This window comes from Falco cherrug, chromosome 2 (assembly GCF_023634085.1).
Source record: "Falco cherrug isolate bFalChe1 chromosome 2, bFalChe1.pri, whole genome shotgun sequence".
Classification (NCBI taxonomy): Eukaryota; Metazoa; Chordata; class Aves; order Falconiformes; family Falconidae; genus Falco; species Falco cherrug.
Window position 1 is genome coordinate 72,507,954 of NC_073698.1, and position 19,338 is coordinate 72,527,291.

Consider the following 19,338-nt stretch of genomic DNA (forward strand, 5'->3'; position numbering starts at 1 on the left):
GATTGTTTCCATAGTAACCCAGAAGAAAAAACAGCATCATAGGAGGGCTGTCCACACCCCAGATGATAAAGCAGGTTCTGCCAAGTCACAGAGGTGTCCACAGATGAAGCTCCAGTTGGCTGACAGCAGCTGGAGAAGCATCTCACCCACAGTGTTAAAAAGTACGAGGGTCCAAATATAGGTCCCAGGCATCTATTGCAGAAGCTCCCATGGATGAGTAAGGTTCACACTATTTTGGTGGCAATTTTTACTGCTCTACAGCTGTACAACAGAGATCCAACCATCAATCTCCTACACTCATTTGAGCAGTTTAAGGAGGAGCAGGCTCCTCCTCGCCATGCGGAGAGGTACAGGGAGAGCAGGAGAGGAAAAGATGTAGGAGACTCCAGTTGCTCCCACTGATGGGCTGATGACTCCTCAGATGTTATTCGGAGTCATTAGCTGAAGAGTGCTGCAGGTTCCACCTACAACACACCAGCTTCTCATTACCTCCAGGTCATAACTTCCAAAGTCTCCAGGGGACTTTGGATGAAGTCCAAAGAGAGAACTTAATTCCTGTTGTTGAGCACCACACCTGCCACTTTACTGCATTTTCAGGCATTTCCTAATGTGTTTACACATGCCATTTTAAATGAAAGCAAAAGGAAGGCTTTGTGGTAGGAACTGTTGTTCAGCAATAAGCAACCTTTCAACCCCAAATACAGTACAGCAGAGGGCACTAAAAGAAGTAAGCATCCTACAAGAACCTGAGAAAGGAGAAAACCATACTCATCCTAGTTAGCTGGCAAACACTTAAAATAATCACTAGGTTTGCGTGTAACCTATTATTTAGCCTTGTATTGAAAAGATGAATCATGCCACGTAATGCATTAAGTTTTCACTCCCCGTGATAAAAAGCATATGTTTTAAACATCAGCTAATACAATGCTTCATCTGCCATATGCTATGTTGTGCATGCAACTATCAGTAAAAGAGCTATTTCTATGACAACAGAAAGCAATAATTCTTACTTCTACAGAAAGGATTTGAAGAAAAGTTTAATATGGGAGCATACATATGATGCAAGAACATCAACAGTTTTGAACATAATTTACTGGAAATTTCACTATATAACAAATAAAAAGCACAATCTCTTGGGGGGGGGAGTTAGCATGCTTCCCTGAATTAGTAATCACTAAAACCATTATAAGTGTGAGGCTGCCTCTTAAACAAAAGCCCAGGAATACTACAAAGCCAAGAGATTACAACAAATACAATACAAATTTAAGTAAAGTTTCCTAGAGGAGAAGACCAGAGTAAGAATACGAGAGATAATTGAGAGATAATTATTTGTGCAGGAGTCTATGATTTATCATTTCTACATTCTTACAGACTAAAGCCTAACTTCATAAGCATCATCTTCCCTGAATAGAGAACATTTATACAACTCATAAGTACCGAACTACTTATTCTAATCGTAACTGTAAACAAGCACCATGCAGAAATAAATTGAACAAAGAGTTTTAAAAACCACAAAAAAAAACCCCAAAGAACACACCACACCAGTTATTGACTGCACCCGAAACACATTCTTCCACCAGATTTGGTATTTGTCAGTTACTAACAAAGTCCACTTTTGGACAACAGTTACACAGTACAAACTGTGCTGACCTGACCAACATCACAGCATTCAGCTCTTAAACATCTACTGTGTACTAAGCAGTAGTGTACAAGCATCCGTCCACATTATGACATATATGTGCCCACACAGAAACACAATTGTCTGTCATGTTTTCTCCTCAGTGGTAGCACGTCACAGGGGAATTGTTATGATTACCCATCACAAATGAAGTATGGTCAACTGATACACTAAGAGCCAAGGGAAATATCAAAAACTCCAGAGCTCATATCTCTAGACAGGGTCCAGACGTTTTCTGATGACTGCTTTATGTAGCTTCAACTAAATGAGCAAATAACCTCTAGACCCTTTAAAAGCATGCACCATTAAGATGTCAGAAAAATTTAGCAATGAAAGCATTACTTAATACAAACTCATTTTCTCTTTGAATTTCCTAACTTTTTATTAGATGGGACTGTACAGGATTTCCCAGAGGACTGCAGCCCTGGCACTACCTGACAGTAAGACACTACAAGAAGCACAGCCAACTGGCAGGCCTCATATTGAGAAACATCTGCCATGCCAAGACCCCAGACAAATAAAGAACATGCTTAAGAACAATGTAGTGAAATGTGTGCCGAGCTTTTCCAAGATGGAAATGGTTCCATATATAGGGCACAAACAATCTGCTTGCTTCATTCACATCTGCTGGGTTTGGAGAGCGAACCTGTCCTGCAAGAGCATGTGGTAGTGGTCTCTCCTCCTTCAGTTGTGCAACATTCTGCTATTTTGAGAAGTAGGGCAATTTTAAGTCCAGAAATAGCTTGGAAAACAGGGTTTTCTGTGTTTCTTTTTCTTAAATTAAATCAGGCTTTGTAGGGTTATAATACTTCCCTGAAAAATGAAAATTTCAGGGACCTCCAGGACTTGATAACTCCTTTTCCTCAAGAGTCTGCCTGCCTCTGTCAGTGGAAGTCTTCACCAAGAAGACATCAGGACATGGTTAACAGACCAGGACCTCACTGCAGTAGGTGAAGCCAAAACTTCGTACTCAATCTTAAGCTGCCCTGAAGCTCCTCTGACTCTACCTACGAGGACTAAGCTGTTCTCCACACTTTTTCTGCTCCCATGTCAGGGCACCATGAGGTCCGGCTGCCCTGTGGGAGGGAGCCAGGAGCACAGAGTGGCTGTGGGTTTGGCAGGGCAATGAGGTCCCCAAGCAGGGCTTGTCCCACAGCACCCAGCAAGGGAGCAGGGACAGGATGGAGGCAGGGACCCAGGCCAGCCCAGATCTTCATGACTATCCAGCAGGACAACAGCGATGGGGCAGGTCAAAACGCTTACCCTTTGAAGGACTACTTTGCAATGAAAAGGTGTAACTGCTGTTTCCTTCTCTCTGTTTTCTGTTTCAGCAAAGGAAATTGGAAAGCTACAGGAGACAGCATGCAAAGACTGCAGTTTGAAGGAGAAAATACATTTCAGTAGCAGGCACTGCCAAAACAGTTTAGCTGTTGGCGACTGCCAGCAAGCTGCAAATTTGAAATAGGCAGCAGTAGCCAGTATTGGTAGTGGTCCAAATTCCAATACCCCAGTTTCTCTATGGATTACACAGATAACCTGTTAAGGGGTATTATTCTCGAATGCTGCAGGGCGTACTGAAAAATGAATCTGCCATAGGGAAGCAATTTATCAGCAACACTTTAAGCATAGCTGCGCTGATAATACTTTAGCATATTCTGCAAGTTTCGCTTTTAAAAGACAGCATTTCTCTTTCATATTCATAATGGGATTTCAGCTTAACCAGCTCTACTGTTAACTGAATTTACGATGAATAAATGGGGGTCACACTTTTTTAGTAGTCTGTGAGGCAATTCCAAGAACCTCAAAAGGTAAGGAAGTGGTCACAACTTAATGTTTTAACTTTACATCTGACCAAACTCTCTTAAAGATGCAGTATGGGGCAGTTGGATGATAGGAACAGAAGGATAGGTCTGAGAAACAACTGGATGATGTGACCATGTCTAGAGGAGGTTATTCTTCAAGCATTGCAGTGCTATGTTGTCATAGTCTCAAAGGTTTGGGGGAACATATGTTGAAGTATGAAGATTTACTTTAAGACTAGCTGAGTTTAAGGATTATGCAAGAAAAAGGAAGCACTCTTAAAGGAAGACCATTGACCGCTTCCCAGATGAGGGAATGCTTTCCTACACAATGGTGAGACAGCATTATTTTGATGCAATTTTCCTTAATCCAAGCGATGTACTGACAAGTTGTCACATGTAATTATGCTTCTGGCCTTGCATAGTCATAATATACTCTTATGCCACTCACCACAGTTTTGGAGACTGAAAAGAGTAATTAGTGAGCTATACATAAAGATGAAGTAATGAAGAATGATTCTTCTCCTTTTTTAAACATTTATTTAAAAATTGTAGTTCCATATATTGCATTCCAAGAATTTGGAAATAACATTATTCATATCTGCAACTTCTAGAGAAAAAAAGTAATTTTGTCACTATAAACAAAGTGTCTCCATTGCTCAGAGTTTAAAAAAAAAGCCAGAAAGATGTACAAAAAAGCTTATTAAAAATTTGAAAAATTGTGACTGATATCTCTGCCTGGAGAGTGTTAAAGGAGGTGAAAGTGAGCAGCAGGCCACTGCATGGCTTAAAAAATTCAAGATGTCACCAAATTAAGCTTTGTTTAAAAAAAACCACATGATGGATCCCAACCATTGTAAATTTGCTGAGGCTTGTATTTTGTCCTTTGGTCATAATAAAACGAAACAAGGCAAGTTCAAGAATTCTTATATCTGATACATAATTGGGTTCTCATGAGGTATTACAATGTAACCAGGACAACTTATACGGCCTTTATGTAGATTCTGATCCCAGTGGACTGGACCCAGCAAAAATGTTAAAATTTTCTCCAAAGCTAGGGCATAAGACACAGTACTCAGAGTAGACAGAGAAGAAACAGCAGTAAAACTTTAAGATAAATAATTCATAGGGGGAGGTATAGCTATCATATACTGAAATTACACTATTAACTTGATAAAATAATTGGGGGTTTTTCACTGTACTGGAAGTTCTTCCACTCTATTTTTTTCATTTTTTTAATTATAATGGAGGTACTAAGGATTCCTTTTCAGGTTCTGGCTGAGCATAAGACACTGAGGTCATTCATATAACTTTTGCCATCTAAAAGTCTGGTCGAAGATATTTAGGGTCACTGGTGAGAGAGAGACTTCTTGAAATCATTTTCATCCTCTCCATCTCCCATGTTGACTATACAAGAAACCTGGAGAATTAACTTTGAGATAACAGAAAGACTTCTTCAGTAAATAAAGTATAAGCCTCACATAAACAATGTCTGTATTACGGTATACCAAAAAGTACTTTATTCATGTACTTTTTATTCACTCTTAGATGAAATCTCTTTTTTGTACGGAAGACTTTTCACAAAAAAAAATTATTCAGTGTACATTAGTAGGAATACAAAAAACTATGAAGTCCTTCCAAACATGATTTCCTCATAACTTCCTAGCAAGTAACTTCCAACACAGAGTAAACCCACATCACTGGTCATTACATTCCACCTCGAGTTATATCAGAGACAAAAATTTTTAGAGCACTGAAAATCCAAGAGGAACAAATTAAAGAAACAAACAATAAAAAAGTAGTTGATAATAATACAATATTTGCTCTTACATTTGGAGAATATTTAATGAAACCATTCAAGAATAAATGCAGGTTTATCCCACAAAGATGGTGCTCTTCCCTGCAATAGCCCTTCACTAAGATCACTATAATATGTTAACATATTTAGTTTACAAGCATCAGGAACTTGTTTCACAGTGTTGGGTTCTGTTTTGCTACCAGGCATCTTTTTTCTGTCTTGGAAAGCCTCAGATACCTATAGGTACCGCAAGGCTACAATGTCAGAGAAGGAGCTATGTAATTTATGTTAACAAGCAGCTTTAAAACATAGATTTTTGATTCAATGTCAATGGGAGATGAGTTTGAAACACAAGATCTGAGTCCATAAACATATTCAGCTGAGATTCTCAAAGAAAAAAGAGGAAGAAAAAAAAACAAATTAAGGTTTATAAATAATGTATTCCAAAGAAAATCTGAGAATTTCCTTGTCTCATGCAGAGTAGCATGCAAATTATATTCAGCAAGTCTCCCCCCAAGTGGAGAAACTGATCACAAAAACAAAGAATAGTAATGCCCTTTCATCTTCCTTTCCTCCTGATTTAAGTTGTAATCCTTCTCCAGGTAAGAACATACTCCTGTGCATTGAAAAGTCAAAAAACCAAAATCATGACTGTCAGGGTTCAGAAGGAAATTCCTTTTCCTACATGGCAGATGGCTTTGTTCTGGCAACAGAGTTTAACTGTACATCATATTTCTTGATGACAATGAGACACATCTTCCCCCCCAGTCACACAGGTGCCAGACTTTTTCCTCTCAGACACCCTGTTCCCTTTGGCTCTATACAGAGTGACACTTTGGTCACTCCATAGTCTCACAGAGGTGGTATACTTCCATCTTGTTCCTGAAATAACATATTCTTGATGAGAAATTCCATAATATTTGCTATGCATGTTCTAAAAATCAGCACTATCCCAAAGCTAAATAAATCCTGGACACTGATCGCCAAAAAAAAGGGATAGGATTCTGCTCAGTAGCTGTATGGACAATACATCTTCACATACACATTAAAATTTCTGGCCATCAGACATGAGGTTACATAAATAAAACATCATTCTGTGCTACCAAAGAAAAAGCAAATAGAAAAGGAAAAGCATCAGTGCTACTGACTTACTAAAAAATAATTCTTCAGCAATAGGTTATCTGCAGAAAAGGGGAAAGCCTATGCTGACACAGCTACTACCCATTTCCATGAGCTTCTTCCTGTCTTCTTCCCCTTGTTATGGAAGAGGGCTCCAAGCTGCTATACAAAGAGACAGAAAAAAACTCAGCAAGTCCTTACAAACAAACCCCGTTAAAGAAACAAGACAGGCATATCTGCCTCCAAAAGCAGAAGAATTAAGACAAAGGATCTCTGCTACTGGTCCCACCCTGGCAAAGATGCTGTGGAGCACAGCAAATTTAGACAAAGACAGAAGAAAGTTTACAAGTGTTCTGTTCCTTCAGGCAGATATAGAGCCTGAATAATCTGTTAGATTTCAATCAAAAACACTTCTTAGCATTTTAAAAAGCATGAAAAACCTGGATTTTCCTTAAAAAAAAAAAACCAAACCCAAAGCTTGTCCTCTGCTCTATGTGCAATCAGTTACACAGCTACTTGATTATAAACTCCAATGGATCATAAAGGTTTAGTGCACTCAAATCAACAGCACATCCAAGTAAGAGAAGCCTGAAATGCACATCAGATGCCTGAACGTAGGAGAAACTATAATACTAACAGCGTCTCACATCTATTTTTTGAATAAAACAACTGCAGAAACTGTTGCCAAGATAAACAGCCACTGCACTAACAAACGTCTTTTTAACACAGTCTGCACAGGTAATTTGGAAAAAGAAATTATCCATAGAGTGTGACAGAGCAGGGAAAATGAAGGATGCTCTGACAATACGGAAATGCAAAGGAAAAAGGAAGGTGGATAGTATAGGCAATGGAGCAATAAACAAAGTAACAACAAAGAGAAAAAGAGAAAAAGACACTAAAATGCCCTTAACCAGACATCGTTCCTAAAAGTTAATGTAGAGGTAGCTCTTCTGCACCTCAAGAATCAACATAGAATAATGGTTGTTCCTCTACACAAAAATAACACCTTTAAAGTCCAAATAATGGAATCACTTTTGAGTCATGGCACTTAAAAGTAGGTTACAATTGCAAATAAATGTTTTAAAAACAAACAAACAAATGTTTATGAGAAGCAGAAGTCCATAGCACATTGTCACAGAAATAAAAATCATTTTGTACTATTTTAAAGTTATGCAATGTGAAAGTAAATCAGAATAGTGGAAGAACTAAAGCTACAGGAATTATCTCCTCCAGAAGCATTAGGGAAAAGCGTGGGCTGGAAAGAAAAATATCATGACACATGGCAGAGCTAAAAGAACAGATTTTAACTGAAGACAGACGTATATAGACATATTAAATTTTTAAAAGGTCTTTGATTTAGAAAGGAAGTATGGACTCCATCAACATTTGTTCTCCATTGCAAGAGGTATGGTTAGAGTCTCAGCTCTACAGTGTTATTCCAGTTTATATATTAATTTTTTTGGTCAACAACCAAAAGCTGTATCCTTAATAGGGCAAGGTATGCTCCTGCTTGCAACTTTCTTGTTAATGAAGACTAAATGTGATGCAGATCATGACACCATGAGGACCTCACCCCTGAAGGGACACATATGCAGCAGAAGTAGGATCCTGTTGACTGATTCTGCAAACAAGTAAATAAATTCCATTATGTATCAGGAAGCTGGTGTCAATACTTGATTTTGGTGATCTCAAACCATTATATGTATGACCTATATCTCCCTATATTCATACAGTGTTTAACAAGTATGAAAATTCAGAATTCTCTTTTCTTCATCCTCTCTGCTTGAGCCTAAAACATCTGTTGGATTGGCATATCAAGAAAATTAAATAATTGGTCCTACTCTAAAATGTAAAAAAATCAGTACATTTGTTAACTGTTTATGATGTAGAGTTCTTGTGTTCTGCCTCACAAACGTCAGATTTCCAGCTGAGGGAAAGCATGACAGGTCTAATGACATCAGTGGAGCTCTTTCAACTTTTGTTGACAAACCAATAGGTTCAAAACTGTGATTAGTTCCGTATCCATACATACAAATCCTTATGACAATCTATCATTCTTTTCTGCCAAGGACAGTCTGTCTTCTGTCAAAATGAGCAAGTTAGAATACTTCTGGCCCTATAATCCTCTTCAATACTGTCATACAACTATGAACAGGTTTGTAATGAGTTCCTGTTGCCATTTTATTTGTGGTTAAAAACAATAGCTTTCCACACACTGATGTTCAAAATTTTTACTCCAAAACATCACTATTCCCTGCAGTTTTGGCTTAGTTTATTTCTAGGCATCGGCTACAATGCACCAAGTAGATGTGAGTCAAAAACAATGTCTAAAATGCACAAATTTCCATTTTGCCACTTCTGCATAGAGCATTTGCTCTTGTTGTCCTGTGCTGGAAAGCGATGGGAGGCGCAACCCTTAGCACAGAGAGCACCTTGGCAAAGAAGCCATGTGCTGCCAATGAATGCAACAAAACTGTGTATTTATATAGTATTATATAATATTATGACATAGCCCTGCTGTTTTAGTGTACACATCAGAGAAAACAGAAGTGCATTCCTTGTTATCCTCCATTCTGGGTTTACTCTTCCTTTTATCAGACAGATTCACTAAATTCAGGCTCATGCTTTTCACTGTAAGAGGTTTACATGATGAACAGCTGTCAACAGATTCCTAAAGAGGAATGCAGCTCACATGTCATTGACGTGGCTGGGGAGATAGAGTTGCTCCTATCACTCCTAGAAAGATCAGAGACAACAGAATATTTGAAGCTGCTTTTACTTTTTTATTTTCTCAGCAGCAGAGAAAATAAATTACCTAAGACCACAAGAGTGGGTGGAAAAGTCACTGCAAAATATTTACCTACCCTATTCAAAGAAGTATGGTATTAATCCAGGATTAGACTTCTTAAAGTAAATTCATCAATAGTATAGCACTTCCTCCTCAAACAGCAAGTGCAATGCCCTGCCAGACATACCCATTCAATATAGCTGCCAGCATGGGAGTCTGGAGAGAAATGCTTTCATGCTCCACCATTGACAGAGCTTCACTTCAGGAAAGGGGACTCCTCAGAAACTCTGCTCAAGGATACCAGGGAGTGTATGGCAGATGGACTGTGTTTACTGTCCTTACTGACTAGTACAGAAAAGGGAGCAGCTCAGAAAGTGTGAGCAAACCTTCAACCTTTAACAGCTGCTTCCGAATGATGCTAATTCACAGATAGTACTGCGTCAGTATCTTCTGCTGTGCTTCTGAAAACTGTGAGTTGCTGCAACTGTCTATCTGTTTTCTATTTCACCCTGCCCAAAAGAAAACATATAAAAATGTGCAAAGGAAAAAGAACCAAACCCAAGTGCATTACTTCTGAACCTACCCAGCTCTGACAGACCTGGCTCCAGTTCACTGTGCTGTGCTTGACTTATTTCTGACCTGCTGTGGACAGAGCTCTGCATGGTCTCTGACTTCTGCTGGTCCATTAACACAATTATTGCAGGTTGCCCCTGCAGTCCCATTAGTACCTAACAAGCAGAGAATTGCTTGCTCGGTCACTGTAAGCATTTTGGTGACTCATTTATCAGCTTTTGCTGTATTTCAATGAGTAAATCACTTGAGCTCCTTATGAATAGCTGGGTTGAAAAAAAAGCCATATGACTTGCCAGACTACAGACTGTGACCCTATTATTTTTTTTTTAATTCACTGGCTAATTTCTTCCATCCGCATTAATCTATTTTTCCATGAACTACATTCAATTTAACATGAACTTCAGTTCTTAAATGTATGACCACCACTATCCTGGAAATTTTTGCTGTGGCTGAGGAATGATTTTCAGTGCTTCTAACACAAAAGGACAAACCACTCTGATGCTAATTAATTCTAATGGGAGAGACATTTAAACTGCTGGGCAGACTGAAACACATTTCTATCACCAAGCAGAACTATGCTTTAAAACATCTATCCTAACAATAAGCGGGGGGGGTGGGGGGGGGGGGGGGGGGGGTGGAGAAGGTTTCTTTCTGTACCAATGGCAGTGTGGGATTGTTTTATTTTTTGAAGGATCATAGCCTTCCATATTTTTATCTTGTTAACACAATTTATTTTGTTTGGAAGATCAAACTGTAAGTACTCACTAGTGTAAGGCATTCAGGGTAAGGAAGGAATGCCATTAACTGGGCTGCCTTTTTTCAAGGTTTGAGACAAACAGTTTCATACTCTTGTTAAATACAGCTTTGGGTGGAGTTAGGACTTTTTATCATAACTGAGGACTGATTGCATCAGAGTCTGGCTTACAACCATGGTATTAACTTGCTTTCATCTAATTAACTCCACAGCTCTCTACATCCTGCTCTCACTCTGTATTTCACCTTATTTGAGCTTCACGCATTTTCCCTCTGAAGACTCATGGAAGGGTTTCCATTCATCCTTCTCACTATTCCTACTGTCTCTGCATTTTATTGATATCTCTCCTCCCAAATGCTTCTCCTTCCACCTGTGTCTCCAAGTCCTCTCTCCTCCCTCCATGCTCAGCAGCAGCTCTCTAGTAGTCTGGGCAGAGGCTGAGGCAATGTCTTTGAGCGAATGCTCAATATGAGCTAAGCTATCCAAGCTGTCACCTGACTACTAGGAAAGAAAGTTGCATGCAAGCCCTTCCTTTCCTCTTCCTTCAGGCCCTTATATTTTCAACAAAATAATAGTCACTGGAAGAAGAAGCAAGAGGAGGAGATAAAACAATGCTGATTATTATTATTATGCAAGAAATTTACTTAGAAAGTAGAATAAGTGAGTTAAAGTTGCTGTTTCAATTGATGTTTCATTATTCATTTAGAGTGACAAATTCAGAGAGGTAAAAAATGACTGCCTTGGAGTCTGGTGGCCCATACACTTACTCAGGGGTTAGGAGGAGTGTGTTTACTATCCCTCAGGGCAGAGTGGAGATTGTACAGATTCACAGTAAGGGCGCCCCACTGGCATTACTTCTTTTTTTGACTGGACCTTGAAGCCAAGCTGTTATTGTCCTGGCCTCTCTCTCTGCAAAGTTCATGGGCTCCTGCCCTACCTCAGGCTTACTGAGGTTCAAGCCTTAAAGCTAAATGGCCCAAACTTTCTGTCAAACCTGATTCCTCTCCATAACTCCCTTTCTCAACTATTTTTGGTGGCACTTTCAGGTTTTGTCTTGCTCTATCCTTCAACCACAAGGCCTGAACCCATGGAAAAGTTGCCACGTTATCAGGCAGACCATTTACCACCCAACAACAGTGCTGCAGTGGCTGCCTATCTGCATGTCCAACTGATGCAGTGATACATGTAAGGGCTGTGGATTTCCAATGCTTTATTTTCCTTCTCCCCAGTCACTGTCAGCAAAGACTCAATTGGTCTTACCCACATAAAATTTTTACATACCTACATGGTAGAAAACTGGGTACAAAACTGAATTCTTGTTAATTAGTATAATTTGACCACCTGCTAGTGCAAAGCTCTGATTCCCCCAAATTTAGTATATCACAGCTGCCATCTGCACACAGGCACATCAGCAGGAATGAAGCACACAGAACAGTTTTTAAAAAAAAGCTTAATTGAGGGATACTGAGTGACTGTGTTATGTGCTTCATTTTACATGGATAGCTACTCCTCGCATCGGATATTTAAGCCCCATGCATGCCCCCCTGCTCAACTGTGACTGCCACTGTGCAACACATTCTTTTTCAAAGTCTGGATGCCTGGTTGGCTTAAACTTTCAACCTTGTAATGTAAAAAAATCATTGCTGACATTAAAAGCCTTCCCCCATTTAAAGAGAGGTTTACATGAGGAAACAGCTGTCCAACCCCAAAGAGGATTGAAGCTTGTATGTTACTGGCATCTTTCCACAATTGGCCTAAGAGGTCTAACAAAGACGAACCCCACATAACCATATTATTAACCATTAGGAACAGAAGAGATGCTTGCAAAATTCAGCAGTTTTGTGCAGTGTCACAGGGATTCAGTTGAAACTTTTGATCTTTGGAGATTAGTACACTGCAAATTCTTCACTGAGTGCTGAGTTCAGTTTTTAGCCTGACAATTGGAAAAGTGTGAAGCAGTTAATTAGTGCCCCCCTAATTCTTTCAACAGAGCATTTAGAAACAAAAATTAATAGTGGTGGATTTTTGTTTACCAAAATTTCCTGTCAGAATCAAAAAGCTTTTGAGTGGCCACATAGGAGTGCTATGGTTTTAGTCTGCCAACAATATAACAAATCGTACTACATGACCAACCTGAGATATTGTGTGTAATTGTAAGAAATAAGCACTGAGATGATGAATAGTACACAGCAACAGAGAAATTAAATATCTCTGAACACAGGGAAATTTATCACGAGTGAAGTCTGCTTCTGTATGTTAAATTAATAGCAAAAACTAAGTTAAAATCAGTCTTTTGCTGAACACGCTTCTTTTACTCAAATTAACCTAAACACTCTCCTTAATTGCACCATACAACCACACTTCTGTCTTCCTTCCATTACCAGTCCAAGATGCTTTTTTCCAGGAAATGGGAAACAGCAAGTTAGAAGGGGGCAGCAGAACTTTCCAATAACTCATTTGTTTGCCTACTGTGTATAATGTTGTCTTTCTGTTATACTTCTTGCCATTCAAGCTAAAGGTTTGCTAGAGCTGCTTATTGCTTCTTTTGAGTTTTTCAGGCTTTGAGTCATGTTTTGTGATGTGGTAGGGGCAACAGCAGGGACCTGTAATCAGAGCTAAGAGAGTCTCAGCAGTCTCATGCCCCTACACAGTTTGCTCATGACAAGCTGTGTTGTGGCCACATGCCTCCGCTTTGCCAATAAATGCTTGAGAGAGTATATTCAAGACCAAATGAACCAAATTAAATCACTTGGTAAAGTTGTGACTTTAAAACTTCTTAAATATTATTTGTTCACTACGGTGTCATAGCATTTAAAGATCCTCATGGAGAATCACATACAGATAAGAAATGGAAAGACAGATGGAGGCATCACCAGTCAGGTAGCAAGCAAGACCTACAGAAGCCACACAAGAATGATGAATGTGGCAGTTTGCTGTGAAGTCATTGATCTGTCCTGGACTCTTTTCTAACGTTTGTGTGATTGACATGAAAAATCAGAATGGTTCCTACACAAACATGCAATTACGATGTGAAAAGGACCGCTTTCCCTGTTTGACTGTTGAGCAGAAGATGTTCTCGTTTTATTCTAACAGCCAAAGATCAAAATTCAAAACACAAAAAAAAAACGTGTTTTGAATGTTTTTGAGTTGTTTTTTTCCTCAGCCTTTTTCCCCTATCTGAAGACACTTTTAAATTGTCACATAAATTTTACTTATTTAGACAGTAACCATGTCTTCTTGACATCTAATTGTAAGTTTCATAAATGTCCTTTAAAAATAGCAATACATCAACATAATTAAAAATCAAGATTGAGATTTATAATCCCTCACTATTAAAAGCATAATTTCATGTTGACTTTTCACTATACAATAGTTTATCCTCTCCCAGCTTCTCCAACTAACAGGAAATAGAATGGCAATCTTTTCATTGTATTGCTGCAAACCGAGAATTCAATAGACATTTTTAACTCGCTGACCTTTTCAATCTCCAAACTGATCCTGGGACCACAGATTCAGGGCAAAGGAAGAGTTGGATTTGGTTGATTGTTTTTATTTTTTCTTACATAAGTGAGCATTATGTAAGTGAAACTGAAGGACAGGAGAAAGGCTGAGAAAAATAGTTTTGCTTGATGAAACACGAATTCAAGCAGATTCCAAAAAAGAGATTATTTTTTGTTATCCCAGAGATGAGTCCTCTTAATAAGGCACAAAGATTAAATAAAAAAACTTCCAAGGACTATCATATTAAATGACCAGCAAGTTCCAGAGCCAAATTAATCCAAATATAACTTCAGTGGAGTAACGCTAGAACTTGGTTTCATCACCTTGCTTTCACAGTCTAATTTCTCATGAAAAGTTCACAATATAATAAATGCATAACTGCCAACTCCCCCCCCCCCCCCCCCCCAAGAAGATAATGTTATTATCTGACCACCTAAAGGAGGTAGAAAGAAAAGGACCAAAAGGCAATACAAAATGAATGCTACAGGGTCTGGTTGCTCTATTACTCTTCTCTTCCACCACCTTCAACCACTTTTATATTCCAATAAACATCCCTTTTTCAGTAACATGGTTTTAAATAGCAACACAAAGTAATTGGTTACATGGGATTCAGAATTACTATTCATCTTATTTCTATAGATGGCCTCCGAGGCTTGTTAATTCCTAAATTGAAAACAGCTGACTTCATCCTTCCTGTGGATCACGAAGGAGGATTTCAGATTCAGTTGATAGAAAGCCATGTTGTTAGGCTTTTCCCATGGGAGTAGCACTGAGGATGATGAACCAAAGCAACCAAAGGGCTTTTTTTGTAGCCACATCCCATATGTACAGAGACATGATGGAAGGAAGTAGCTTGTGCTTTTGGAGATGTTAGGGCTGACATGAAAAGCATTGCCCATGCTTCCACAGAGCAGCATGAAATCTTCCTGCAAGGTAAGGGGCTCCAGAAGGTGGCTTGGTCCAATGTCTATTGACTGGAAAAGCCATTTTCATGTAACTAAAATGAAAAAGAGCTTTATCAATCCATTGTTTAAAGCCTGAGGAGAATGAAAGTGCAAAATCAAAATCCAGACTTCACTGCCATTTTGCAGTACTTTAAAATCTGTATTTCCAATAGACCAAACTACACCACAGTTCAGTGTAAACGTACACCTAGGCCAGTTGCATTCCCACTGGAGGCCACTGGTACTCATTCATAGTCCACTTCAAAAAGGCATGCCTGCATTTCCAGCAGCAGGCAGGACTGAAGGAAGTATGTTGCTCAAAAGAAGGCAGAGAGGCTTGTTTCAGGGGGAAGAATGCTCTGGAAAGACAAAGTCATTGGAGTGACCACTGTGGATGGTCCACAGCTCCTCACACAGAGCCCAGGGAGCCTAAGGCAGTCCAGTAAAATCTGGAGTCAGAAGGTACTGTTCTTCAATATGCAAAGTAAATGAGAAGGCATTTTGACAGGCAGGCAGCCCAAGACAATAAGCACAGTGACCACAAATACCTGCAGGATTGTGCTGCAGTCAAATGGAAATGTTCAGTCCAGAATAAAGTGGACATCTATAGTCCTGAGAAAAGGGCCCTGCTTAACTAAAGAACACTTTCTTAAAGGTGACTTTAGCAACTGAGATAAATCCCCTGATCTGTTAAATAGATTCTTTGGAAAGTCTTGCCTCAGTGTACATTTGAACAATTTGAAGAACCTGGGAACCTTATCCCCAAAAGATAATTCAGCAATTTAAGTTAAGTAGATGCATTAAAACAAACCATACAGACACGCCAATTTAGCGAACATCTTTATGGGGGAAAAAAAAGTATTTGGTCTCTTTTCTTAATCATTAGTAGTTTTCTTTGCAAGCAAAAGAACAATTTACATTAAAAGGTAATTCTCATTCTAATGAAACTAATCAAACAACTGAGTCTGCAAAGGTTTATCCATGTTTTTATCTGCATTCTGTTGAGTAGTCCCAGTGATTTAAGGGTAATTACTCATACCAGAGGGGTCACACAGATCACATCAGTATTTTAAGTGCACCTAATGTACATTGGCTAAGATACATGCTGAACCAGATAAGATTAATCTGTATGTAAAAAAAAAGAAATCAATATTGGAGAGCAAGAGAAGTAAAGATCAACAAGAAGAATTTCAGAAGAACCTTTCCTGGGTCATAATATATTGCTATAGAAGATTAGATATACATTTTTCTGCAAGGGAGCATAGGGGTGGCTCTTGAATTCTACATCTATTCCTAAATCACACACAGTGACTACAGTTTACTCAACAGGAAAACAGTGTTATCAAAAGACCTGGACTACTCCCTGCACTTGCAGGAAGGTGGGCTCCTCTGTGATTCAGTATTTTTCATCTCTGTCACCTGTGACCATGATTTCCAAACTGTGTTTCATGGGTTCACAGTAAGTTGCATACTGCTGGTATACAAATTCGTATCACCCGCTGGAAGAAGTTTAGGCAGAAGGGTGAGATGGGCCATAAGAACACAACCGTGTTTTTTGTTCCCGTACAAGGATAATTAACAGGACAGCAAATAGCACTAGTAAACACACCTGTAGCAAGACATACATGTGAATTCACAAAAGAAAAACCTTGTCTCCAGATGCATCCACTCCTTTCCTTCCCTGCCTTCCTTCCATCGTCACATATATGCTGTGCTTACCATGCTCTTTCAAAACAAGACAACAGTAACTCACCCCCACCACATGCTGAACTGAAGAACTTTTACAAGATTTGATTCTGTCAGTAAAACTGTTAGTCAACACAGAAAATCCACAAATACCCCAAAGAACATTTCTAAAGGATTTAAATGGCTTTTGTGGTCAAGCTGTCAATTTGATTTTATTTTTTTATATATATTTGGAAAGCATAGCTATAGTGATTTCAGACTCACACTCTGACAGAAATACTTTCAGATGCACATAAAACCTTGACTTTGTTTGCTCTAGACTTACAGTACACACTTACACTGTAGGTAAGTAAGGTACACAGCAAAGCTCATCCAGGTAGCCTGGCTCATCCTTGCCTAGATCAGGGAACTTATCAAAATGCCCCAAACCTCCTTTCCTCCCAGTATAAGCAGATTTCCTTCTAACTGAGATGCAGGGACATGGGACAGGCCTCAGCCTTCCTCAGCAATGCAGGGATGTGACCAGCATGCCTAGAACTGTGGGGAGCCCCCAGGACTGCACCTTGCACCTGATACGAACAGCTGTGGAGAACCACACAAAGAGGAGGGAGGGAAGGAGAGAGAGAAATAAAAAGAAAACTCTTTTCTTTGGATGAAAAGTCTAGCTGACTACAGGCGAGACCCAGGATTCTGATCTGCATTACAGTTCTGATCCCCTTTAATTATACAATTAAATAAATTGTACTTTTATGTTTACTTAATTTTAATCAGTTAAAAAAAAATCTGATTTAAACATTAAACTGCTTTGAAATCTATGCTGCTTTTTCCTGACTTGTAGCAGTGCAACAAGATTCTCCAGCATCAGATTCTGGAAATTGTGCTGGCACTCGACCACTGCAGTGTAAGCCATCTTGCTCAACACAGACACCCCCAGGCAGTGTTTCAAGACCTGTGCTCTGCAGGAGCTCAGATTAGGTACAGCATTGCTCTTGCTTTAGGCTCTATCAAGTCACCTCTACAAATTCTCAAAAATACCCCAAAAGGTTGACAGTCCGCTCTGGCTGCCTTCTGCACACTGTGGTTGCTACTGGTGCAAAGCTTGCTCCATCCTCTTACCAAAAGGGTTTAACAATGTGAACACGTGAACAAGAAGGGTTTAAAAAGCCACCTGCAATATTTTAGGGTCTATAAAATATTTCTAAATATTTACAAATAGAACTGCTGACTTATCTGTGGCAACAGGAAAGGCTAGCACCCCTGTTCCCAAACCTGTACTTTTCCTGATGCAGGAGAGGATACACAAGTAGCACACACTCCTTGTACACTTGATACATGGTGTGTCAACTGTCATAGTTGTGTTATTAATGCCATCCCAGTCTTAGCCATAATGATTGAATTTACAGCCTTACGATGCATTTTTCTGAAAGAGGTGAGAGATGGGACATGAAAACCGCTTTATCTCTGTGTGTTTTGTGACACCAAGTAGGGAAGAAAAGCCATGTATCTGATCTTGAAACCATAGCAAAATTGGCCCATGGCTGCTATTAAAGCTGAGATTAGTTCTGAAATCTGGTGATCCACAACCCCCTACAGGGCAATTAAGACTGCACTAATGTCCCATTAAGCTTCCTGTTCTATGTATGGGTGGGAGAAACATTCACTTAATGAACATACGTATCTGCTCTGCAAAAAAAATAAATATTAATTTGTATTAGAAGAAAAAATACGTCATTTGTCCTTTTTCTTACCTCCCTTGCATGGGGACAGGAGTGAAATCCTTCTCCAGAGCAATGCAGCCATCCTCCCCTGTTTCTGTTTTTTCACACAAGGTCTGTGGCTCTCCAAGACTCACTACCATGCCGTGATACTCTTTTAATAGCCGCAGCTCATTGCAACTTCTGGTCACTGGTTTGGCTGTCACCTTTGCAGATAGATTGGTTTGATGTAAAGATGTCTGATTCAGCTCTATCTTTTGTTGTCTAGAAATTGTACTGTCATCTTTGTTATCCAAGTACATCTGTCCCTGGGGGGTGTTCTCCTAAAGAAAGTGAAACAAACATATTAGGACTGAGTTGAATTGACTCAATGTTTACTTCGGTACAAGTGTGTTAAAAATGCCAAGCAGAAGATTTTTTTGTGCACCTTAGGATATTTCTTCTGTTGGTTTATTTCCACCAGAAACAATTCCAACGTTTTAAACATCTTTGCAACTTCAAAATTAGCCACTATAAGAAGTATTGTAATATATAAAGAGACACATCCTCTACTTTTTTCATGTCTACTGTGATTTTCTCCCACAAATTTCCCAGTAATTTGCACTGGCCTATCCCACGGAATAAGCCAAAATCATGTCTGCATCAGAGGAACAAGAGCCACTGGTACAGAACATCTTCCCAGCTTGTAACAGCACTGCTTCACCACCACGACACAGCTTATTTCCAGCAGCTGTGGTAACAGAAGTCCCACTGAAGCCACCACTTTCCTCCCAGCTCTCAGGTTTCCTTGGAAAGCTCTGTCCCACTGAAGCTTTACTGCACCTGATGGCCCCTCGTTAAGCAGAACAAGTACTCGAGTTTTATGAAGACAACATGCTGTTTCAGCAGTTGCCAGAGGCATTTATGAAATGTGAATCAAACCTTGATGAAAATTAGGTTCTATCTTATGATTATTAACGGTGATTATAATAAAAATTAGTGCA

At 39.3% G+C, this 19,338-nt stretch overlaps 1 protein-coding gene across 1 annotated transcript in view; it reads right to left on the reverse strand.

The window, feature by feature from the left end:
• Positions 1-18,672, reverse strand: part of OCA2 (OCA2 melanosomal transmembrane protein) — a 176,489-nt gene extending 157,817 nt beyond the window's left edge. The window contains exon 1 of the mRNA XM_027804503.2: positions 18,389-18,672. Coding sequence (XP_027660304.1) covers positions 18,389-18,657 — 269 coding nt within the window. The 5' untranslated portion in view covers positions 18,658-18,672. The remainder of the gene's footprint in view (positions 1-18,388) is intronic.
• Between the last annotated feature and the right edge of the window lie 666 nt (positions 18,673-19,338).